At 31.1% G+C, this 27,211-nt stretch overlaps 2 protein-coding genes across 10 annotated transcripts in view; one reads left to right on the top strand and one right to left on the bottom strand.

The window, feature by feature from the left end:
* Positions 1-846: 846 nt before the first annotated feature.
* Positions 847-27,211, bottom strand: part of Pdp1 (PAR bZIP family member Pdp1) — a 166,948-nt gene continuing 140,583 nt past the window's right edge. For 2 of the 8 annotated variants that reach the window (XM_076407041.1, XM_076407035.1), the window contains 4 exons: positions 8,683-8,858; positions 7,302-7,479; positions 6,170-6,423; positions 847-3,646 (listed from right to left, as the gene is read on the bottom strand). In XM_076407041.1, the coding sequence (XP_076263156.1) occupies positions 3,560-3,646; positions 6,170-6,423; positions 7,302-7,479; positions 8,683-8,858 (695 nt within the window). In that variant the 3' untranslated portion in view covers positions 847-3,559. Of the gene's footprint in view, positions 3,647-6,169; positions 6,424-7,301; positions 7,480-8,682; positions 8,859-8,931; positions 9,086-27,211 lie in introns of those variants that run through there. The other 6 variants (XM_076407042.1, XM_076407036.1, XM_076407043.1 and 3 more) reach the window with 4 other exon arrangements.
* The window catches only part of LOC143198083 (uncharacterized), an 83,956-nt gene continuing 73,626 nt past the window's right edge, over positions 16,882-27,211 (top strand). The window contains exons 1-2 of one of the 2 annotated variants that reach the window (XR_013006144.1): positions 17,095-17,232; positions 17,431-17,543. Coding sequence is in view for 1 of the 2 variants with exons in the window: in XM_076407045.1 (XP_076263160.1) it covers positions 16,953-17,232 (280 nt within the window). In the remaining variant the exon portion in view is untranslated. Of the gene's footprint in view, positions 17,233-17,430; positions 17,544-27,211 lie in introns of those variants that run through there. The other variant, XM_076407045.1, reaches the window with a different exon arrangement.

Below are 27,211 nucleotides of genomic sequence, written 5' to 3'. Positions count from 1 at the left end.
TTTCAACTAACCAGTAGAGTTGTTTGATTTTGAGTCTGTTCTGCTCTTCTCTTTATCTAATGTGACGTTTGCAACTTAACCTACGATCCAGATAGATCCCGATTTTTTTAGTCAATTCTACGCTATCTGTGTCGTCGAAACAATCAACATTCTGTTAAAAAGTGTGTGACAAACAATTCTGTATTCCACTTTTCACATATAGGGGATCTATCAAGATTAGTTGATCCACTTACTTGAAGAAAACTATCATATATGATTTTAGATATTTGGTCCAAAAGATGTTCTGTTCTAATGTTGCGTCTTTTCAATTAAATTCCAGTTGGTTCCTTCACTTTAGAGCAATCACATAACGTGTTTTTGTAGGTTTACCTGATCTCTTAAGTAAAGTACATGTAATTCTGATAATACTTGATTTCTTCTATATAACAAAGACCAATAAATGAACGAGTAGACTCTAGTAATTATAATGAGTAAATAATCAATTTATGAAATAATTACGACTCATGATAATGTAGGGATGAAGGACATTTAAGTGGTATTTTATTTTATGCAAACTACAAATCTTGATAAGATTATTCCCACTGAATTTCGTTTAATGACTTAACAAGTTCTTGCCAAAAACTATTAGCATCAATTACACAAACCGAAATAACATGGATTGGCAAAAGACTTAATTATTTAATAAACTGTATAAATTAACTTACGAAAAGGCCATTTATTAAGCCATTTAATAAGTTCAATAAATAACTTCTTAACTAATTTTTTCTTAACTACTTTCTCAATTCTAAATAAAACCTTTATTAATAAGCTAGAGTAGGAATTGACAAGGGAAATAAAACACCGCTATTGCTATTTTATCCGTCATTTTAATGCTCACATTAGCAGTTGTTACAGTTTTTTTATATAATTTTCATTTTTAGACTACGAACAACTACAGTAGCGTAGCTTTATAAGTTTGCTTATATAAGCATTACTTTATTCCTTGTTTCATTTTGTTTAACAATTTCAGGCCGTTGTTCTCTATGACTTAATACAATATGTGACCATTTTAGAAATATAGCGAAAGCGTGTGTATCATTCTCGATAAACTGAATCTATAGCTTTTAATACATTGCTTTAACTCACGAACGTGTGGTAGGTTTGCATTTAATGTCTCTAACAGGTACATGCCACTTTATATTTAACTTATATTTATATCTCGAAAACAATCACATATTTGCGTATAGATATATATACAATCGGATCAACAAATGAGTTATTCATGTTCGTTAACATCAACATTAGAAGGTTTGTGTTCTTAGTTAATAGACTGCTAATTTTGTATATCACCTCTGAGGCTATCAATGCCCGTCATCACGAAGAAATTTGGTATAGTTTAGTTTAGAATCGTCATCGGATAAAAGAATAGATCGTCACGGGGCATTGATAACCCAGCACTGATGGATTATTTGTATATAATATAATAGATCCATATTTCCTATCTTGTCGGGAAATATTTCTTATCCTTTCAACAATGTGTGTTGTAAAATTTACTTTTAATTTAGACACTTTTGGCATATACAGGGTCGATCTTTACAGGAATTTGTTTGTACGACAGAATCAACACTGTACATTTGTAAAAAAATAATTGACAATTCTGCGTCAGCTATCGAAACCACAGTACAAAAACGTCCAATTGCCAATACAAGATACGAAGCACCAAAAGTATCCGTTTCTTCAACAGATAAATATAAAAGTCAAAGAGGTAAATTTTAATAAGGCAAGCCTTTTAAGGCAATATTTTGACCGTGTAAAAACCGTATATATATATAAATTTGAGTTCATCCATTACTATCTTTAAAATTCATAACGAATAGAAAAACAACCAATGTCCCGACGATCGTCACACTCGGGTCGTCAAAGGGTTCAATTTTAGATTTCCCCGTTTGATTTGGAATCGGTAACGGTCTGGACGCGAAACAGGGAAATGTAAAACAGTTTGTTCGATAGAAACAGTTTCTGAGAGATAGAGAGAGACAGAAATAAAAATGCTTAAATATTCGGCAGTGTAGCATCAATAAATGCTGTTTAATAAGTGCCTAGTACTGTGTCTTCTTTAACTTTCTTTTTCTTTTGAACTAAAACGACTTGTTCTTTGTTTAAGTACTTCATCTATAACAACTATCAGTTAATCTTACAATCTACTAACAATTTTCGTTTTGGATCACCCGATTTTTTTTCTTTTGTGCAACTATCATTTCCAACACGTTCCCTAATATCAAAATATCTCAGACTTAACGTTGTTTCAGAAGAGTATCCTACGATAACACAAGGGGGGAAAGGGCAACAAAAGGTGAAGAAGTAACGATTGAGTCGAGTGTTACTGTTGTTCGAAAAACGCGCCTAAAATTCGATTAGCAACACTTATAATATTGAATTTTCTATTTTTTAATGTTCTGTAAAACCTTTGTGAGCATGCTTACTACGAAATTACTACCAATAAACAGGGAACGGCGACTCCCGTACTTGTACGCCGTCCCCCGCTCTGTACTACTAAAATTAAGTTGCTCTAACTTAACTTCAACCGCAAAAAAATAAACTATATATAAACATAAAAACAATCAACAATTATTCTACAAAATAACATGGTGGAGCTGCTCGATGATTGGCAACCGAGACAGAGCGCGCGCAAATAGCACTTGGGATGGGAACGGATGCGATATATAACAAAGGATCCGCGACGGCCTATTCTAATATAGAACGTAAGCGACCGCCGAGACAAGACGGAAACCCTCTCGGAAAATTCTGACCCGACTTTCGACAGAGAATTTCCGCCATAAATGTGTCCAGTTGCAACGACGAAAGAAATAGAAACCCTAAACTAAAAGAATCATCCTGTCATTTAACATCATACATACGAAACGAGAACAAAAACGGAAACCGAAACTCCAACTGATGAGATCCCAAGTACTTTTCACGGTACGACGAAATGTTGGACGCGGGGAGGGGGTAAGAGGGATATGGAGGGCGGAAAGGGCGGAGAGAACCATCGTTACCAACGAAAAAGAATTTTGTTTTGCTTCTGTTCCTCAAAAATCTAAGCTACGGAAAATGGTGACTACGGTATTGAGTGTATGTTTATGTACAAATGTTTTGGTTACATATCCTTTTTTCTCGATGGTGGTTTCTAGATTACCGAAGGAACTGTCAGTCCTCGTTCGAACCCCTAATTTTTTTAAACGCCCTCATGTCTCGCTTTATTTTTGTTAAAATGCATTTTGTTCCAAGAATAAAACATCCGCGACATGACCGGACCGCGATATAAGAAAACCAGGGGTGTTTTTGTTACACTACATCGAAATATAATAATAGCTGAAGGTACTTAAAAATACTTAGTATGACCTAAGGGGGGAAAATGAATGTCGCGTCTGACGCGTTCTTTGTTTTTGTTCGAATATTTTTAAGAACCTTACGAAAACAACAAAAAAAAGTCACGATGAGTGATAATTTTCTAAATTAGGATGTAATTCCTTTTTCTAGACTGCACTATATTTAACTGTTCAATGCTCTGGTTACGAAGTTAAACGTCTTCGTATTTGGCCAATTTGTTTTGGAGCAAGAGGTTTTCTTTTTTCAGTCGTTCCAGCTCTTGGCGAAGTCCAACGTTCTGCAAATGAAAAAAAAACACGTATTAATTTTAGAAAATATAGTTAGACTTTGAATTCGGATTTTTGGTTTAGTAATAAAGGTCTATTGATATTTCTATTGATATCCAAAGTTACCTAAATTTAAACAGTCTTTTTATATAGCACATTTGTGCCATTTAAATTAATAAAAAGTCGGTTATTATTAGCCATTGTTTGTTCCAGTCCATTATTTTATCGTCAGCTGCCTGAAGACTCTTTATAAAAGGTTTGGTTTACTGTTAAAAATGCTATAGTATCATCCATATTTCTTGTACTTCTTTTAATACAGAATACTCTTCTCGTTTGAATCCAGAAAAATCTATTGAAAGTAAAACCTGTTGCTTTGAAAGTTTGTTGCATTATTTAGTTTATATGAGAAAGCTGGAAAACAAGCAAGTATCTGCAAACGTTTTTACTCCAAAATAGGATTAATGATATATGTTATTGTATCGACCTGGACGTGGTCGTTTGTCGAGTGTTTTTTGTCTGAATGCAAACCGATCCAATCTCTAGCGCAGAGATAAATGAAATAAAAGTCAAGGCAAATGTTTTTCTTTGGTATAAAATGTTTAAAGAAGGCGATGAAATCCTGATTATTATTGAACATCTACAAATGAACGCCACGTCAAACAAATTAAAAATTTAATGCTCCATAATTATCGAGTCACAAAGATTTTGTTTACCGACTTATCATTTAGGATCAATACATCAATTTTAAAAGATAACATGAGCTTTAAACATGTCTCCTCTCACTTGTATCTCAAAGACATATCAAAAACTATACATTTTTCGTTAAAAAAACGTCCATTAGCATTTGGTGTAAATAGTTGGTGCACTCCACATAATATTAACTCAACATTGTTTTTGTCTCTTCAACCTTCGGGAAAATCCTCTGTTGTATAGTAGCTGTGGTATTTCAAAGTTTACGTGATCACGTAATATCTCTTAATGTTTTTTCTCCAATCATTTAATTTCAGCGATAACCGTTGGATTTTTAGATTTTGTGGATGTCCATATTTCTAATATATAATGTGGTAACTATGCTGAGAAAAATATTATTTTGGTAATTTTCGATCATGTTAATGTTAGATTTCTTAACACCGTAGGCCCACACTGGTTTCAGGACTTGTTTATATAATAGGAGCTTATTGTGGAGTGCGTATTGGAGAGTGTTTTATGCTTCTTTTTACTATCTTCAATCTAAATCTATTCTTAATTCCATAATGCTTGTTTTTAAGTCAATTTAGAAAAAAAACTAGCCCTACGGTATTAAATCACATATATATAGTAATGGTATTATCCCTAATTATTATCATTAATCATAGATCTTCAAGCACACTTAGTTTTTTAAATATTTGTTAAGCACTTTTAGATGAATGACTATTACGTGCTATTTTAACATTTTTACTTAATGTCATAGATGCCATAAGCTAGTGTCGAATAAGACTACCAATTCCCACCAACTATTATACATTCTAGCTTGGCAAAATAATTTTAATAACTTTCTACCCCTATGTAAAAAAGGAAGAATTTGTTCTATAATTAAAATATGTTAAATTTTTAACTTCTTTTTCATTTTTGACATAAGTGCAGCATAATTAGTGTTCACATAATAGTAGCATATTGTTTAGAAACTTCAGCAGTTTAAATCTTTCATCTACTTTCACTTATTGTACTCTGGAATCTAATCTTAAAATGTAGTCGTGTGTTTGATTGTGATCAAATTCTTTGCTATGGTCTTTTATTTTTTCCCGTAGTTAGAATGATGTCTTCTTCCCATATTAACTCTACAATGAAAGCTTTTAAAAGTCTAGTCATAAGATTGTAAGTTATTCTGCTAAGAGTGACACTACCTTTGAAATTTTCAAAACAATGGATCAAAAACAATTTCGTGTTTTAATTTTACACTGCTTCTTGACATAAGGACTTCGTGATAAGGACTCCACTCCACCCGAAACAATAATAAAACGTTGGTTTACTGACTCAAAGATGGTCGTAGAGACACCCATGATGCAGAACGTAGTGAACGTCCAAATGAGGTGGTAACACCAGAAAATATGAAAAAAAATCAACAAAATCGTTTTTAATGCTAGAAAAATGAAGTTGCTCACTCAAGGGTTAGCACACATCGCGAAGACATCAAAAGCGCGTGTTGGTTTTTATTGTATGAGCCTTTGTTTATGAGAAAGCTCTATCAAAGTGTGTTGACCAAAAACAGTAACCCGTTGATGAATCTGAGCAGTGTTTGGCCATATTTATACGTAATAAACCGGAATTTTTGCGTCGATATGTGACAATGGATCATTACCTCAGTGACACAGCAATTGGTGATACACCTAATTTGAGGCAAGAGATAAATCGTTCTACAAAAGTGGTATTGAAATGTTGCGGCGCTGAAATGATTGTGGCGATGATATTCATCATTCCAAATGCCACAATTTTTCCAAGCCAATTTTGAAATGTGTGTATGTGTTATATTGAGTAGAAAGACATCGTTTACCAACCTCTTTCTCCAGATAACCAGCACGCAGCGCTATTTGATTTTCCTTCATTCGTCGAGCGTCTCTCGACCTTTTCGCCGCCAGGTTGTTCTTTCTCCTCCTCGCCCAGTATTTGTCGTCCTTGAGGTCATCGGGCACGAACTGCTTCCTCGACTTCTTGATGATGGGTTGAGGCTTGAGCTCCTCATCTGAAAATACCCTTGTCCGTGGATCGAAGTCTCGACAACTAGACGCCATCGACAGCGCTTCAGAAAAAACTGCATTTTAGACGTTAGTATTCAATATCGAACGCGACTATTGCTTCGGCGACATCAGCCTTACTAAGCTTCGAGAGTAAATAATCGTGAAGCGGTCCCGATTCGAATCGGTCGCCGTACTGCGCGTCCTCGTCCTCCTCATCGTAAAATGCAATTTTTTTCTCGAATATCTTCTCATCAACTGTCGGATGCCGTTAACAAAGAAGTTTAGTAAGGCTCTCGATGTAAACTGAACTCAGTAAAGGTAACTCATAAAATAAAAGAACAGAAAATAACGGAACTAACTTTTTTCTAAATTGATGCAAAAATAATCATTCTTAATCTATCTTCATTTAAAACTGTTGTTGAGTTTATGCAACCATATATTCAGTTGATGTCAACGCCAACTTTAAACCAATTATAAATTTATAATCAACTATCATTTTTGCACCAATCAAGCAAAATTGTAAATAATATTTGAAGTTCAATTTACATACATTCTTAGGAAAGTGATTAAAAAATAATAAGAAACCCTCCACATATAACAAAACTTCATGCGTATCGATGCCTTCACCAAATTTATAAAAAAAACAGTTTAATTTACAATAATCATTACACAAAGCAATTAATATAGATCGTAGAGTTTTATTTTTCACATTTTCTATTGGTAGTAATTTTAATAAATTTTTATGTAATAATTGATGTTATTCAGATAACTTATAATACATATCACGGCGCACTCGCCATTACGTTGTAATAAATTAGTAGTAATACAAAATTTTGAAACCCAAAGATCTGTATTAACATAAAAAACGATTTTGAATAGAGTTGAATTATGTACACTAGTCCGGCCTCTTCTGTAAACCGAACAATCGGTTTCAAACAAAACATACACTCACTTGAGTCAGCTGGTGACGGAGGATTGATGGTGTCGGGGCTCATGCAATCGCTTGGACTAGGCGAGCGTTCCCGTTTTGGAACAGGGTTGGTACTGCCTAGAGGTCCCAGTGTACCATGAGTCCCAAGACCGTCCATGGAAACTCCATTTTCCGATAGAAATTCGTCCAAATCGACATACTAAAATAGAAAAATTGGTTTTAGGCGATGACTTTATATTATTTTATAATATTATTTTAGTATACATCATTAAAAAATTAATTTAGATAAGTATCTGTAAATACTAGAAAAGCTTTTTATGATTCTGTGCAAGTAAACTTTTTTGTAAGCTGTATTTATTTGATGACCATAAGGTGAAGGCCAATTTTCTTTTCTACCAACCTCTATGAATTCATAATATTGTCTTTTTAGGTTTATATTATTGAAAGTATCCAGATTAATCCTATAATCCGTTTGGTTTCTTGAATTGGAATTTTCATTTTCTTTGTATGATGAGTTAAGTAACTAGATTTAAAAAACTTAATTTGTTAGAATCAAAATTTGTTTCATAACTAAAATATTCATAAAGTTATTGTAATTACAAACAAGTAGACAATATGTATATATATATATATATATATATATATATATATATATATATATATATATATATATAAATGTATATATCCATATAAATAAATCTTGTGATGTAAAGAATTATCCAATAACATTAGAAGATTATATTGATTATTTTTCAGAAGAATCCGAGGATTATACAAAAATTAGCTTTATATTGACAAAACAATTAAATCCAATTAAAATTAAAGCAAATTAAATCTATTAAAATAAATAATGTTTTAAAACTTTAAACTTGAGAAATAACTAATTTACACTTAAATTATTAAAATAAATGTTAATCTAATACAGATATCAAATTATGAAAGCAAAATTGTCCTAAAATAAATCAACTATAACAACTTCTGTTCATAATTAACTTAAAATTAATAATTTAAACTTCCAAAAAGATCAATATAATTAGACTTAAATAACAGTTTCTATTGCAAATTTATTCAATTTAATTTATTAAATTTGTATAATATTTTAAACTCTAAAAAGACTTAAATAAGAGTTTACATTGTACATGTTATTGAATTAAAATGACCAGATATAATTGAAAATTATCAGATAATTCATAGTTCTGCTCAAGCTTTCTTCTCATTTAGTTTTAGATAACAACTTAAAGATATTGATAATTTATATGATTTTTTTTTACATAATTACATAGGTAGAGATATTTTTTTGAGCCAAGAAGGAATGGAAAGGGAGGGGGAAATTTGGAAAATGTTCAGTTAATACATAAGCATTATTATTATTATTGTTGCAGATTAGATAATAATATTTTACCTTAAGGTCCGTTTCATAAGTTTTGTCCCATAAATTAGGCCCCAAGAAGGCGGTCTGTGCTTCTACCGTACTCCACAATTCACCATCATCTTTTTTCTCTTCGGCCAGTATAGTCCCAGCGAGATCTTTAAGGGTCGAATGTCCATGGCCGTGTTGATGTGAAATTTTACAGTTGCCTGAAACAGAAAGTGCACCCTTAGTATGCTGAAAATGTTCGTAACTTTTACGAAACAGGAATCGATATAGAACTACCTGACTGCGGATTCCGAAACATTCGATTGATAATACCCAAATAATACTGATAATAATTCATGTAACCCGACGACATCAGCGTGTTATATACAACGTTGTTATACATCGCGTCTCGTCCCTACACCAAACAGCAAGTATCAGCGCGTGTCGTACAAATACGATCACCAAAGTATCCCAGTAGGCCGTTGGCTATGTTGATTATGCTGATAAAAACATAACAAAGGACGAGGCAAAAAGTTGTTTGAATTAGCGGGCATGGATTGAAAAAGTAACGAACCAGTGCGGCAAGGAAGAGGAATGTTAGCGCTGACGCTATGATTCCACATTTTCGTAAATATACGTTACAATGTTAGTGTTGGGGAACTTCAGTGTACTGTTGAAACAGCGCGTAAAGTGTGTTTGTTCGATGGATCATTCCGAGGGTAAGTGTTCAATAATATTTACCAAATTTTCTTTGAATACTCAGTATAATTTTTACTGCTATATAATTATAACGATTCGCCTGCTATCTTTGTATCTTTGACTCTATTTTTTTTATCATGCTCTTCTAATATCAGCTGGTCATCCATGTTTACTGTGAAACCTTAATCAATGATAAGGAGTTAGGTTTTTAGGTGAATGATTTGAATTAGTTTAGGAACCGTACATGTTTTTTATATAGAAAAACAAATGCTGTTCTTTTATGGCGTTCTCTTTTTCTATTATATTGACTTTAAAAAATAAAGAACTAAATTTAAACGTGTTATTTATCTGAAATACGTATAATATTAAGTGAATATTTTTATCTTATTGACCATTCGAAATTCCTTACGAAGGAATACAAACTGTAAAATATTTGGTGTGCTCTTTTTTATATCATATACAAGAGATAATGTGTTTTTTAATAATTAATAAATGGTTTCATATATTGATCAAGAATAATCATATGATTACAAATTAGCAAAACATTTTTTCTGACTAACAAAAGAAAAAGAATTTGATAAATATTTTTGTCTTTAACTTCTTACAAATTTCTATATATAAAAATTGAAAAATTTATTAGGTTAGTATACAGTACTTTCTTATGAAACCGGTAAAACATATAAAAAGACATTATTATTACATTATATCAAGCTATACAATATATATTATAATTATTTACTTAACCTGTATTAGATATACCCCATGTTTTTGCAATAGTTATATCGAACTGAAAATAATTTTGAAAAACACAAAGTTAATCCAATATCATGCTTGTAAAATTGTAAATGGCAACGCTTAAAGAGAAGCAAGTGAAAACTTACTACATTTAGGTAACTTTATATATCTCGTACTACTTCAAACTCAAGAGGTTTTCTGATATTTTTTCATACTATAATAGGTATAAAATATCTTGAATTATCTCTAAGGTATTGCTTTAAATATATTATAAATATATATTTTAAATAGAATTATAAAATAACTATCAAATTCTATATTTATACCCAGATATTTTATTTTAAGAAATTAACAATTTGTATTTTTTGAATGAGTCTCAAATAAAATTCCTTGCAGTACATGATTGTTCATATATTTTAGTTATTCCTCTTTTCTTGTATATTCTATTACAGTGTTTATTGTCAGACTATATTGAGATAATATTTATTTTTAATTATCTACCATCAATAATAGTAATAACAGTAATGTAACTTTTGAATAATTATTCTGTGATTGCGTATATGACCGATTTTAATGAAATTTTTTGTGTGTCTGAGTGGATCCTGGGATAGCTTGGATTCACAATTAGACGAGATAGATGGCGTTGCGATACCGTTAGAGAATTTTTTTGATATTAATAGTTAGTAGTTAGTTATTAATAGTTAATAGTTATTATAATAGTTTATCATGTTGTCTGGGGCATAATTTATCATATATTAATAAAATCATGATCATGTTGGTAGTAGTTATCATTATTTTAGTTTTCACTTGATGATTTAATGAAATATGTATATAATAAAATTAAAAGACTGTTCAACTTCTTAAATGAAATCTTTGATTTCATACATTATGATATAAATATGCGTAGAGTCTTTTTATACGTTTTACCTAATTAAAAATATTACGTATTCGGTAAAGCAGTAAATTTTATATCAAACATTAATAAAAAAGCAAATAAAACTAATTTTCAATCAAAAAAAAAAAATAGAAATTAGTATACATGAAAGGAATATACATTATTGTAGCCTAAAATGTAATTACGTATCAAAAATGTACTAAAATGGGTCATTTTTTCATATCTGATCATTAGTTCGTTTATTTTCTGAATATATAGATTTGACAAAAATTGGGACAATTAATATATTACATAATAGCTTTAACATGTCATGACCTAATTTCTGATTAAATTTTACTATACCACATCCACACTAAGCATAACATCAAGTCAAACATAACTATATAGTCATCCACCTTATTCGACCGATTTGGTTCCACGTCACTTTAATTTATTTTCTAAGAAATTTGCATTAAAAAGAATACAATTTCAGACCACTGTCTAAATTTTAAATTCATACATTTACTTGAATCTATATAAAAGTACTCTGAATTTGGAATGTGCTCATTCAGTATATCAGCTTATATTTTTCAACATTATATTATTATAAAGAAAGATGAAAATAAATCAAATTATAAAATTCGTTTTTCTATTTTCGGAATAATGATTCGTTTTGATTGATTATTATAAATGCATTTCTTTTATCGCTATGAAGACAAAAAAACGCTAAATAATTCAAAGCAATTATTTATTTATGTATAGCAATTAAAATTGAAACCAGGAAAAAAACCCTTATTTATTATTCATTTATACTTGCATTGTAGTTTTTAAAAATCGTATTGTCATTGAGGCTTTTTTCGATTGCTGAGGGTAGGGGTATGCAGAAACGACATTGATATTCTAAAAGTACCCCACTAATGAAAACGTACAAAGAATTTTATTCGAGTAAAGGAAAAGAAAATACAATTCGCACAAGGTTAGGTGTTAACGTGTCTCTGATAGAAATGTGTGTTGTTTGGCATGCTGGAGACAATATATCGGAAAATATTCTAATAACTCACATTGTAAAAGTAATTAATACAAAAAAAAAACACTTTCTGCATACCAGAAATGATATTCAATTGTATTATACAGGAAAATATGTTTTATATATTTTACCAATATGTATGGAAATGAGTATTGCTGAAATTTTAAAAAAATTCGAAGGTAAGATTACATTTTATTAAAGTAATATATCTCTATTAAATACTTTGTAACAAACAGTAAGGGAAAATATTCACTACAGATGATGCAAAAAACTTTGTAAGTGATCAATTTCACTAAGGATATAATTATTTTCACAAAAAAAATCAGTCTATGGGTGGTAAAAAACATAAGATAGAAATGTGAAAAGAAACGAATTCAAACGTTTTCTTTGATATACACAAATCTGATATATATTTAATACAAAGAAATTGGGCTAAATAAGTACTATTCTAGTTTAAAAATACAACATATAATATTCAAATATGGCTTCAAAATTACTATTAGTTATGGATTAATTCAAAATATAAATTCGTTAATAAATAACTTGAAATCTTATTAAAAAGAACATAAAAAAGTATTTGGAAAATTGGAAATGGCACTTCGTATATTGCACCAAATAATAAAATACATGAAAATAATGTTGCGGGTTTCCATATATTTCAAGAGAATAAATTATATATAAAAATCTATTAATTTATCATTCTTACGTACAAAATTATATAATTTTTAAACATAATACGAATAAAAACATCTATATTAACAATATATCAAAGTATATTTTACGACGTAAAAAACATTATACAGATTTATGTTTGTCCTTTTTTATTATTGGTATAACTCAACCAAAAAGAACAAGTAACGAAATAACAACCATTTTACACTTGATGTAAGTAAGAACTCAGCGGTATAGATCAAAACGAAGAAAAAAGTTTCTTTTCGATTGGTTTATATATTAAATTCTTGACTTCTTTTTTACTGAGAGATGATGAAATAATGACACACTATTTAACACAATCTTACAATAAATTAAATAATGAAAATATGTTTCATGTATTTGAATTTCATAATATATTTTTTATTTTGATACTAATTTTGTTCCTTTGTATTTGTAGACATATAGTTCGAATCTACATATTTAGTATATTGAAAAAAAAACAACGTCTATATTTAATTAATATATCTTTGAAATTATTATATTTTCTATTTTCTGATTTTACCAGATGCCATATTATGGAAAAAAAACTACCAAATAATCTGCTATAAATCAAAAATATCGAGTTTTTACCTAAACAAACTGTTTATCTTTTATTTTAAACTAAGTTGTTCAGAAATGTAATCTTGAAAATATAACTGGTTTAAACTAACTGAAAATAATAAATTAATATAAGTCAGTAAGGTGCACGATTATCTCAATGTTTTTAAATAGTTAAAATTATTTGAATATATGTTTTTTTTTAATTATTATGTTATTATTTTTGATCTATCTATAATTCAATAGTTGATATCTAATAATATTTGGTATTAACTTAAAAAGGAAATCCAAAATTCCCATATCCATATTTAATTTCATATAAAAAATGATGATTTAGAAGGAAACGCCATTATGTATATAATAAAATACGAGGCAAGAACACAAATCACTGTTTCATGTCAATTTTCCATTGTTTAAAGCAGTGTTTAGAGATTTCTTCATTTATGACGTGTTTCAAATATTGTTGCTTTTAGTGCTAATTTGGTTTTGATGAACTGGTTGTAAAATATTGAAAGAATTTCAATGCACCCAAATGCACTCGCCAAATAATTGAATGTGAGATGTTAGTGAAGTGCGTAGGATAAAACGTTTACTACCAAACGACCTTATTAATAGATATATAGAATAGTTTTTAGAGTACAATAGAATAGTAATTAAATTAAGTGTAACACTAGTCTATACGTTTAAATAGACCACTTACATACCATTATATAACATAAAGATTGTGAAATATTAAGAGATTTTTTTAATATATAATTAAAAGTTCATTATTATAATTATTATTAATATGTAATTCAATGTTGAAAAAAAATTTCAAATAAAAGTTCATGACATTTGTAATGGATACTTATTATTTTTCTAACAATTCATAAAGCAGAATTTAAACAAACATTTATCGACACAAAACAGCGAGAAATTAAAAGAGTGTTTCAGACTTAACAGCTGTTAATTGTAACAACATATAGTGTACATTTTGTTTTAACAAATTGCAATATATTATTACTTAGTATTTATCAAATTACAAGTTGAATTTTATATCATCTCTATGTAAATATTCTCGTACCAGTATCATAGTTCTCAAATGAAAAAATGAAAACACATGGCGCGAGACAATTGTTGAAGACACCAAGGTTAAATCGACAATTTACTGTGTCAATTCGTTTCTGTTCGGTTATTTCATTAATTTCCTCTGAATAAAACATACGATATACCCATTGCTAGAGATACCGTATCGGACAGACCCGGTAGGTCGAGAAGAAGAAACCGAAAATTCTCAAAAGCGCGCAGATCTTACGGAAACAACCTCCTACTCCCGATCTACGCCGGTAGGAAAATGGAAAGGTATTAAAATAGCGACCGAGCAATTTTTTCTATCATTATTTTACGATACTTTTACAATAATTATCCAGCGAATAAGCGCTAACCTTGTAAATAAACTTATTTTGTTGCACAAATTGATTCAAACTTGACCTTCGTAGATATAATAGTCATTGTATTATTTCCATAGAGAATTCTGTATATTTTTATAGGCGGTCGTGGAAAAACGATTTTTTTTAGAAATTCCTGGAATTTTTATTTCGAATATACCTGGTTTGGGCGCTGAAAAATCTTAATTAGCATGTTACGGTCAATTGTTAAAATTTTAACAAAAATTTAATATTAAATGAATTTCTTTTAATTATTAATAACTATTTATTGCTGAATAACTTACAATTTGTTTCTACAGTGACCTAAAACTAGGTACTTATCTAGGAAGACCCATTAACCCTTACTCTCTAACAAAAAAAAATTAGTAGCGGTTTTTTTTACAATTTAGTACAATTCACTAGACAACTACACAAACACATGGTATGGTTCTTTTGATTTTGAGTTCTAGTTCAATGTTATTCAAGAGTTACAGTATTTCGGTGTTTACATGGTGCTGAAGTCTTTATTAATCCCTCATATCAATTGTTGCAAATCTCTTAATTTCCTCTGTGGGAGTTGGAATCTGAACGTCTAGGTATAAGAAATTGTTTTGTATAATATTTCGGTGCATTCATACTCAACCTCTCAAGACTTTATTCTGAAATACTTGTATTATGTTGATATTACTTCTCGCAAAATATCTGCACAACTGAATTGCATAGGTCCATACAGGTTTTAATATTTCTTGTAAATCAGCAACTTATTATCTTCGAATTATTTAGATTTTTTTCAAAATAGCTAATAGATATTTTTTTATTTTAAATCGAGTTAAGTTCTTTTCTTTTTGATATGCTCCTTCCAAAGGAAGTTTGTATCGAAATACATCCCAAGGTGACTAGCGTTATTACTGTATGGGACAATAATATTATTCATATTTATTGATTTTGATTGAAATTTAATACACACTCATGTATTTTCGTTAACTTTCATTCTCCATGTTTATGTCAATTATTTATATTTTTACTTGAATGTTGCAGTTTTTGGTGACTTCTTCACTATTGTCCAGTAGCAAGTATTATAATGCCATCAAAGTATGAACGAGTAAGTCAGCAAATATAATCACAGTAACATTTTGTATTTGTTGTACAGGGTCCAAAACATTAATTGCGATGTACTTGCTTTTATATCTTACATTATAAAGTAAGCTTCATCTGGTTTAACTCTCATCCTGATTGAAATGGAGTTTAAGAGACACACTTTACATTACATTTCATTGAAGATTTGCGCCGCGTACAAGAATATAGCTGAGCAAAGAGATGCTAGCTGATGCTGATGGCTAATTTTTGTAATTATCTTTCTAAATACATTTTTGCTTTATTTGGATTAATGTCACTTTTTATAACTTTGGATACTTTTTCTGGTAAGTATGTACAAACTCTGTTTTATTTGGTTTCAAGCTTTGCTCTAAATGATCAGCGAATGCTTCAACTTTTTGTTGATCTTAAGAGCTTATATTATTTCCATATATAGTAATGAAAACATGCATATAGGAGCGTATATAAGATAAATTCAACTACAAAACAAATAAGCAAATAATGTTGCAGGATAGCCAATTTTAACTTTTTTCTTCAACAAAATAAGTTTAGACCATGTCTATATTATAGTTTTTCTTAACCAATAAATGTTAATATGTTTTCAAAACCGATAGAAATTTCTTACAGTCCAGCAACATTAAGGATATACCACTCAGGACGGTACTATATTTGTTTAAATTTTACAAAAATCAGTAACAGCCATGCATTGATATAACTTCTATCCAATAAGTTCTAATAACTGAAGTAATTCACACTAGAATATGTATATAGATATGTAGTAGTACAATATGTATAGAATATATATATATATATATATATATATATATATATATATATATATATATATATATAATATATATATAATTTTACACCAAACGAATGCAGCTTGATTTTTCTTAAACATCAGGATACTTTACATTGGCAGCAGTGGAGAAAAATATGGATATTTTGGTCGATGGACTCCAGAAATTTCAATAGAAAAGCTCAATATTCTCCTGAGAAAACCTTAGGTTTTTAACATCGATATTTTAATTTGAAATTCAAAAATTCAAAACTTTCATTTAGAACTACGGAAGTATTTTTCCGATTTATCGAAAAATATCGATATTTTTTTGGCATCCCTACATCAGGATCGTTGGTTTTCTCGTAGTTGGACGTTATTTATATTCATTGCATTTAGCGTCGTCATAGGTACAGTGCACTACACCGAACAATAAGGAAGTGAACGATGGAAAGGTCCAGCGGATTATTGGTTATCGCTGCCCACGACAGCAATAAAGGTCAGGAAGATTCGTGGGGGTGTATCTGTCCGCACCAGATCGAATTCGAACGTTCCGATCGAAACGACACGGTAATATTCCGATTTTATTGGCATACTGGCGGTTATTATTGCGGAAATAATGGTCAGGAGGGTATGGAGGAAGTTTTTGCGAACTATTCCATTAACTCGAACGCCCACATTGTAGTTTTCCTCTACCTTGCGGCTATTTATAGAGTAACACCGATCAGTGAGTATGATTTTCAACAGTATAACAATATAAGGATTTTTTTTCAGAGCTTACTAGTTAACTAGCATTGTTTTTAAAATTTTTCTCAATTATAAAAAAATATTAGGCCTATAAATTAGTATTAGTAGAATAATCGGTACAATGTGTTTTATTCAAAGTATTGTCCATCGATAGTCGCTATATTTCCCATCTTTCAAGCAATCTACAGATTCCATGTCGGAAAAACGATGTATCTCTTGATTCAACCCACGATTCGGTCCATTTTTTGGTATCACCCATATTTATCCGAAGGAGCAAGGTCTGGAGAAAACGGCGTGTGGGTTGGCACTTCCCATTTTATTGATTCCAAGTATGTTTTCACCGACTTTGCAACATGTGGTCGAGCATTATCATGCTGAACAATAACAATGTTGAGCCTTTGATCCTATTCTGGCCGTTGTTCACGCACTACTCGGTTCATAAATATCATTTGTAGTCGATAGCGATCCTCATTGATAGTTTTATAAGGTTTTAACAACTCAACTTTCAATATCTCTTGACTTCAATTCATATGGCACAAAATATCTAAATTTCTAGATTATTTTTATATTCTTTAACCTATTGGAAGTGGTTTCTTGCGCTACTCCCAAGAATTCATATTTATATTCTTCTTGCGTTTTACACGGAGCATCATCGAATAATGCCTTCAAATATTCATCTTTACAATTTTTTAGTTGTCAGGAATGCTCTTTGACTTTGGTGTCAAAATCACCACTTTTAAAACATCGAAGCCAGTTGTTTTCAATATGTTGAAATCAATGGAACGTGGTTGCCATAAGCTTCACACGGTATTCAATGACATTCAGTTGCCTTTTTCTTCAAATAAAAGTGAGAAAGTAAAACTTCCCGCAAATGCGATTTACTCGGTGTAAATTTAGACATCTTTAACGCACTAAAAGATTGTTTTGTTCACACTTCGATAAAATGACACATACTGAAAAGTGAAGCTTATCATAGAGGCCCAACATGATGTTGGTTACAAATGTACCCGACGCTATTTAAGACAAACTAACACCATCCTTTATAGATCTCTTAAAATTAATTTTTAGACCTAATATTATCAAGAACCATTTCTGCAGAAATGATATCAAACTTTGAATGCAACATATTTGATTCCATTCGCGTCAATTGATGCCACTCTTACTTCTGTATTAAGCTAGTTCGCGGTCTGTCATCGATCCTGTCATTAAATATTACGCACGAAATAGTGATTCATTTGTTTTCACACGACTGGACTCGATCTGTTGTTTTTAACGACACGAGAGGGCCTTGGAAATCGGTTGGAAACGTACGCGATCTGCGCCAATAGAAATCGATGACCCTCCTCTAGAAATAGCTATTAGGGGCGTATTTAGATCTGGATAGTTTGGAGGCAACATTGTGCTTATATGCCTCACCTGATAAAATAAATGAAATATCGTAGTGCTAAATGGACATCACGGGGAGAAATAAATGTAGCTCTATTAGAATATATCCATTACAAATTGTACAATAGTAGCTGCTAAAATAAATAAAGTATAATTAAAACTGGTTATTAAAACCAGTCTATGCAGATTTGCTAGCTATTAGTAAAAAGTGCATGAAACAAAATATTTTTAACAAAAAAATTGAACCGACTTCAAAAAATAAATAAGGAACTAACTAAAAATTAAAAAATAGTCAAACTTAGATCCTTAACACAAAAAACCATTTCAAAATATAATATGCACATAATGTTCGTTGTAATAACTAAATAACAATAAGCAAAATCCTTATTTAACCTATCTACTACACGTATTTTATATTCTATTATGTACAAATAATTTAGCTTAATACCTACCTAAACCTATTTACCTATTTAAAGTACTATTTTAACTACTACTGACTAATCACTTTGAAGTCAGTGCTGAACCCAAATAGTAATATTAATTTAGATTTGTTTTGTTGGTAATTTTAATCCCAAAAGATTATGTCTCAAATTATATCACTATTTTTGTATTTTTGGGCTCGACTTGTCCAATACAGTACCAAACTCAGTGTTTTACGATATCAAATTATAACGATATCAGCAAGAATGTTATAAATAATGCCCTAATTATTTAAAAAAATTTAAATTGAATATTATCAATGCGTTCTATTGAAGAAAAAGCGATATACTTAATAGAATAATAGATCTAATACTGTTCACCACCTCACAGCTTAGTCCACTAAGAATGTCACATTTAAAAAAAATCTAGTAACATACTTTAATTCTTAAATTTTTTAATTAATTGGATTTAAAAAATGGTACAAAAATCGAGTTTAAAAAAATGCAATCATCAAATAGATTAAATTTACTAATAAATTGAAATATGAATCAGATTATCATGTAATATTAACCAATTACACCATTAAAACAAACAATTAAGAAAATTAACTTAACTTAACTTAAAATTATTTTAAAACTAAGACCACAAACAGTTTTAAAATAGGAGAGATAAAAATAAGAAATAAAAGAGCTAAAAGGGATTAAAAAGATATAAATTAAAATGACGTAAATACTTTTGACATAAAAACTATTTTAATATAAGAATAGTGTTATAGAAATTTCATTAGAAACAAAGAAGGACTTACTTAATTTAAAATTAAAATTATTGAATATAGTGTCAAAAAAGGAATAGTGGGAAGGAATTAGTTAAATAAAATAATCCGCAAAGGATTTTCTAAAATATGAATTGTAGTTACAATATACTTTACGATAGCATAATAAGAAAACTACTGGTGAATAATAAATTTGCAATAGCCAAAGCCTTGACAGTGACAAAATATTTCACTGTCGAGCGAGCAAACGACGAAATCTCTATCTGAGCCCGTCATCTATTCGTACGGTACGACCGTCATTGTCATCGGCTCAAAAACGGTCATGAATACATAAATAATATGTCCGCATGTAATAAAATATTGATTGAAAATGTTGAATGGGTGCCCGAGGTGTGAAAACGCCTATCTAGATTGAAAAAACTCTTCAACATCACCGCAAATCGTCCTTGAATTAATTTTTTAACGATTCTCGCTCGGCGACCACGATTGCCATCGCGGATTTTGTTTAGAGACAAAAAGTATTATTAGAATACCGTTCGCAGTTGGCGGTGATCATCGGAACCTTCGGAATCTGTTCGTTTTGCAGTGCGCTTCTGACCGACGCTCGCGATGCAATTCTTCATGTATGTTTCCGAGAGCGGACAGCGGGTCGCTCCCGATGACGGAGATGAAGATTTCGGTCGTCTTCAGGAAGTTCTCGATGTGTTCAAGGCTATCGGCATCGTTTCTTTAAGCAGCGTGTCGGCCAGATCTTGGTTAAAAATAGCTCGACGATTTCGACATGTATTCGGCCACTTTGTTAGTAACAGTTTTGTTTTAATATAGAGGATGCTATTCTCAACATTACCCTTACCAACCAACTTTCTGTTGAATGACCTACAAGTACAATTCACAAAAAACTAATTAGTCTTCTTTGTAGCTTGAAAATAATCTTATGCTTCATTATCTAAACTAACCATTTTTAAAAATACTCGATTTTTAATTTCGTGTAACAATTTTATTTATTTATTTATTACTATTTATCGACCCATGAGCCTCCTGGACTTGTTAAAGTCGCTGTGGATTTACCAAACAAACGGTAAATGAAATTAATGTTACAAAGCCTGCCGGATTTATCTAATAACTGGCAGAATTTGACAAGAACTGTGTTATGTCAAACCAGGAAAAAAGTCAGAAGATGTTTCCTCCTATCGTTCTATAAGCTTGTTACCTGTGATATTTAAGATTTTCGATCTAACAGGATATCAAGCTATACATCAAGGCTCAAAATAATCACACAGGAAAGAAATATTATTCCAGAGTATCAGTTTGGTTCCCCTAACAAACACGAAATAATAGAGCAAATTCACAGATTGGTCAATCAAATTAATAAAACTTAAGGAAAAAAATATTGCTCGGCTACATAACTGGATATATCTCGAGCTTTTAAGAAGCTGTGCCATATTGAACTTCAAGTAAAATTGAAGAATCTTCTGCCCCATCCACACTTTCAAAAACTAAAGTCTTACCTTACAGACAGACATTTTATTGTGAAACAGGGTAATGAATACATTGAACTACATCTATAAATTCAGGGGCAGTTTCTTCATTCTCATTTGCAACATTATCATTACCATCGAGCTTTCTGGTGAACTACATACGAACCGCAATTCACGAAAAAATAATTAATCTTCCTTATGATTTGATAAGAGTCTTAATTTCATTATCTATACCAGTCATATTATAAATAATCGATTCTTAATTTCATATAACAATTTTATTTATTTATTATTATTAATTATCGACTCATGAGCTCCCCGGACTTGTTAGGATTTGGACAATGATGAATGAGATTAATGCCCAAAAATTCCCAGGATTTGATTTAGTAACTGGAGGAATTTTACAAGGACTGCCAAAATTTTTTTTATTTTTTTAAAAATATATTTTAAAGTCTCCTTTTACCAACTATGGGTTTATCTGGACTGGACCTACAGTTTAATGTGGGCTCCGAACCACGGTTCTCAGCATTAAAGCCTACCGACTGGCGAGTGACCAACTTTAGAAATCATCCCAGAAGACATCCGGTCTTAAACAGCCTGGTTACTGGCGTGACTGGGATCATTTTCCTTGTCGGATCTTGCTTGATCCTTGATCCACTCTTGCCTAGAAGATTCACAAATTTTAAACAATCACAAACATAAATTTACGATCATGCCCCAGCAGGATTCGAACCCGCGGCTATCGCAACAGTAGGAGGACTGTTCCATCGCCTTTACCACTGCGCCACCAAGCCGGCTGTCACAAAATTGCTTCAGTTTAATAACGTTTATATTTAATGCCGTGTTACTTATAAACTAGGAATAATCGATATTAGAAAAACATCGATGTTAATATTGATGTTAACATTGAATCAAAAGAATCATTGTACGATAAATATCGATTGAAAAACATCGATATGTATAAAGTCGATATTTTCGGTAACAGATAAAACTTATTCTATTGTATTTAAGAAATGTGTTTAATATTATTGAAATTACAGAGGTTACAAAAAATTAACATCCTGTATATTCTGGACACACTCGGTAAAAAAATTAACTCGGACAGGTGTTTTCCCTTTAGTCTGTTTAGTCTGTCCACAGGACTTGGCCAGCTTTAGAAAAGGCTCTTTCTGAAGCTGTGGCTTAAATCAGCTACCGGGTTATTAAAATAAAATTGTATTTCCATAGGCATGTTCGTGTCACATAGACTAGACAACATTTTATTCTTACCGTTAATAAGTTTATAATGGTTTTTCTGTATATCTAGCGCTTCTTCCTCTTGTGTTGTAGAATTTTGATTTTTTAAATTCTCTCTGATAACTTTACTGCAGGTTACAATTAATAACTTTTTTTGGTCGTAAAATCTCACAAACTTCAAATAAATCAGGAATAATTCATTAATAAAGTCAAAATATCAATATTTTCCAGCTAAACATCGATGTTTATTCACCATTGACAAATATCGATCATCCTTAAAAAGTTTGAAGTACTTCTCTAGCACTTGGAAGTGGTCCAAATCATTATGATATTTCCTCCTATCGTCCTAAAAGCCTGTTTTCTTTGATATCAAAGGTTTTCGAGAAACTATACATTAAGACGCTCAAAGTAATCAGACAATAAAGAAGTGTTATTCCAGAGCATCTAATTGATTTCCCTAACAAACATGGAATGCTACACAGGTTGGTCAATCAAATAGATAAAAATTAAACGAAAAAAAAATTGCTCGGCTTCATTCCTCGATATACCTCAATCTTTTGGTAAGGTCTGGCACATTGGACTTCAAGATAAATTGGAAAATCTTCTGCCCCACCTCCACTTTCAACTATTAAAGAACTCTGAAATACATCCAATATATTCAGATGTTCTTGGCCCATTGTTATATCAACCATATATAGCTGACGTAACGACCTCAAATACAGCTACTGTGGCAGCATGTGCTGACGATGCGACGATTTTATCATCTCACTAGTATCCAATATCAGTTACAAGGAACCTCTAACTTCATCTCAATAAAATTAATTTGTAGTTGAAAACATGGGGTATGATGGCAAATAAGACAAAATCAATCATCCAACGTTCACCCTGAATAGGAGGACTTGTCCTTGGGTAAATATTAATAATCATAAACGAGAAACCTGTACTAATAAAGCGTAAAGAACTTGGGCTTAACATGAACCAAATGTATTGAATCATAGGGCGTAAATCCAAATTACGATATTGAATTAAATATAATACTAGTTTATAAGGCGATCACTTCTTGAAGCGATCTTCTACATGTCATTGTATAACATAAATCTCATCAAATACTTATTGGTCATTGGGTCAATAGTTTATTTTTATTTGAAAAATACCTACTAATGTATTTATCCCGACCAGAGTAAAGTGTTGCGAGTCATCGTCGATGGCCCATATTACGTGTCCAACAAACTGATTCAACGCGATATCCCTATAGAACCCATAACGAGTGTGATTCGGAGTGTTACTGCGAAGTACTCTGAAAGACTATTAGTGCATCCCAATGCCCTCGCCAAACAGTTAAATGTGCGCGATGACAGTTAAGTGCGTAGGTTCAAACGCAAACTACCATACGAACTGATCAATAGACACATAGAGTGGGATTTAATAATCTCTAGAATAAGGTAGAATAGATTTTATATTATAAGTTATAGGATAGTTATATTATATAAATAAAATCAAATAATAATACTAATTGCCCACGGGCAGATTGATGACGTTCTAGGTGATTAATAAAACAAAATTTTCCCGCAATCGCCCTGCCTGTGTATATTGATTCAAATATAACAGAACAATAGTAGTAAATTAATTTTATAATTTAAGATTGTACTAAGCAAGTCAAATATAAAATGTAATAATAAAGGAATGTCATCTAGAAGGGTCAGTTTTATTCACTACAACATCGCATATCAATGCAAAAATTTAATTAATAACAGCATGTTCATGTAATGGATTAAAATGGTGAACATGTTGGTCTTTTACGGTAAAAATTATCATATTTTGCTAATATATAAATGCTTAGAAACCGTTTATATTTTGTATATATATATATAAAATATCTGAATATAAAATATATTTATCTAAAAATAAAAACAAAATTGATTTCACAAGAAGCAACAACATATCGCTTAAGTGATAAAAGGATGCAAATATACTAGACTTTGTTTATAAAAGTTTGAATATATTGCGACCTATGACTGTATATTTTGGTAATAATTAAAATATTAAACATATTTATTTTAAAACTGATCGAAAATATTTTGTTTATTATTTTTAGATAGCTATTTTTTAATGTTCGACTCATCATTACATATATGTTTCTTCATAATATTTGAGATTTAATAACTTACGTTAACTTTAATATCACCAGTTGCAATCAGTTAAATGAAAATGTATGTAAAGAATATGAAATAGTAGATTAAATTCAAACAATATATTAGACAAGAATGTCCAAAATGTAAACGCTCAATAATCCCTCTAATATTGATGCCATTAGTTTAAAAATAATTGTTGATGTACTTCTGGTATTAAAAAGATCTTGTCTGAATCAATGTATTATTAAGTGCTTCAGTATTCCCCTAAGCCGGCTTGGTTGGCGCAGTGGTAAATGCGACAGGACAGTCCACCTACTGTTGCGATAGTCGCGGGTTCGAATACTCCTGGGGCATGGTAGTAAATACCAAATAAATCGTCGTAATCGCAAATAAGTCGTAAATGTATGTTTGTGATTGTTCTAGACAAGAGTGTAAAATCCGACAAGGAAAATTATCCCAGTCAAGCCAATAACCAGGCTGGGTAAGACCAGATGTCTTCTGGGATGATTTCTAAGTGGGTCGCTCACCAGTCGGTAGGCTTAATGCCAAGGACCGTGGTTCGGAGCCCACGTTAAACTGTAGGTCTAGTTCAGATAAACCCTCGTTGGTAAAACGGAGACTTCAAAATATACGTAAAAAAGTAATTCCCTTAAATTAACACTATTAGCTGGAAAGTCTTTAACTTTATTAATTTGTACAAAATCAGAATAAAAATGTTCCAATGTTAATAGTTGAGAAAAAACTAAATTACCTTAAAATGGCACAAAATAAAAAAACATTGTTAGATTTTTTTATCGAATCTCGTTGTTACCAACTAGGGTTTTTCTGGACTATACCCACTGCTGAAAGTGGGCTCCTTATCACGGAAAGTGACCAAGTTCGAGTTCATCCCAGAAGACATCCCAGCCTTCTCCAGCCTGTGGCCCTGAACTATTGGCGTCACTGGCATCATTTTCCTTATCAAATTTTGTGCTCTTGCCTTTTGGACAATCACAAATATAAATTTACGACCATGCCCCAGCAGAATTCGAACCCGCGACTATCGCAACAGTAAGAGGACCGTCCTGTAGTCTTGACCACTGCGCTCACCAAGCCGGTTAAACAAGATTTAATATTTTTCTTGTATTTCATTGTATCTTTATAGAGAATTGAATTATAAACATTTATGCACTTCTTAACTCCATCATGTTCTGGAGAATCCTTTGTATAGATGCATTTTCATTTTCGCGAGCAACATGCTTCCTGAATGTTATGCACCGCGTCGATAATTTAAATATCTCGTAAATTCGCACGCAACTTATTTTCACTCAAGGCGAACTATAAATAACGTTTTTTTTTCGCGAGAGAAGAAAATTACCACCGCGAAACTGTCTCCAATTAGTCCAAACACAAAGCTCCACTGCCATTACGGCTAATTATTCACGGGTGATATAGTTACAGAGTATTAAACACTATTATTTATCGATCTGGAATTGATTATCATATTAGAGGCTCGGAAAAAATGCATAAATTAACTATCTACGGTCAATAAGTAATTAGATTTATTCAAAAATCACGTTTAACACTCCCAGCCGAGGGCCGAGCTTAAAATCAAACGTTTCCGATACGGTCTCTTTCCGTCCTTCTTGTCGTGGCTTGTTTTTACGGTGACCTTTTAGGTTGTTGATATATTTCGGAAATAATTTGCGTTACATTGTCGGTTCAAATATTATGGCTATCATCGATAATCTAATTAGTATCAAATACACTTTCAGGCTAATTAATAGAAGTTTTAAAATATTTATCCTTCTGATAATATTAAAAATGTGTTTAGTGGGATTTTTGTTGGATGTTTGTAATTGTTTACAAAGTGATAATGAATAGTTGTGTCAATCACGGTAATACCCAAGCTGGTTCTCTCATTAGCCACGATAATTTGGCCATCAGCTTGGCTAGCGCAATCGGCGAACCTCAACAGAATTGAATAGGTTTTAGAGCAGATAGTAGGGAGTAAATTTTTATCTCCAACATTATTGAAGCAGTGGGAATATGTTTTGGTACAAGACTAGGTGAACATTTTGTTGGAAACTATTCAGGCACTCTATAAATCTATTCCGCAGCTTTATATTTTCCATTCTTGCCTTTTCATATTCTTCATTATTTTGCTCATACATTTTTAATAGTATGTAATGAAACAAAATTTTATATATAAATAAAATGCCTCAAATGCCTAAAAGCCTTACACATATCGTTAGTATAGATAGTATAGAATTATTACATAGATTTATTATTCCTGTCAACATAATCAAAGATCTACTACTAAATCTAACTATTGTATTTGCAATCTTAATGTATAGTTGTTGTATATTACTGTTAGACGCTGTTATGCATGGATGTAGAGCAGTTAATAATTTCGATGAAAGGGAATTTCAACTCTCAATCAGAATCAATTAATTAGTACAAAAGGTTTTCCAGATCACACACATTGATGAAGCATCAAATTATTTACCTAAAACATTTATTATTGTTGACAGTAATATTTACTCTTGATACATT

This window comes from Rhynchophorus ferrugineus, unplaced genomic scaffold (assembly GCF_030347505.1).
Source record: "Rhynchophorus ferrugineus isolate W39M unplaced genomic scaffold, kcgeb_rfMv2 rfM6, whole genome shotgun sequence".
NCBI classification, from domain to species: Eukaryota; Metazoa; Arthropoda; class Insecta; order Coleoptera; family Curculionidae; genus Rhynchophorus; species Rhynchophorus ferrugineus.
The sequence above is the reverse complement of the archived record's forward strand: the minus strand, read 5'-3'. Positions and strand labels throughout refer to the sequence as shown.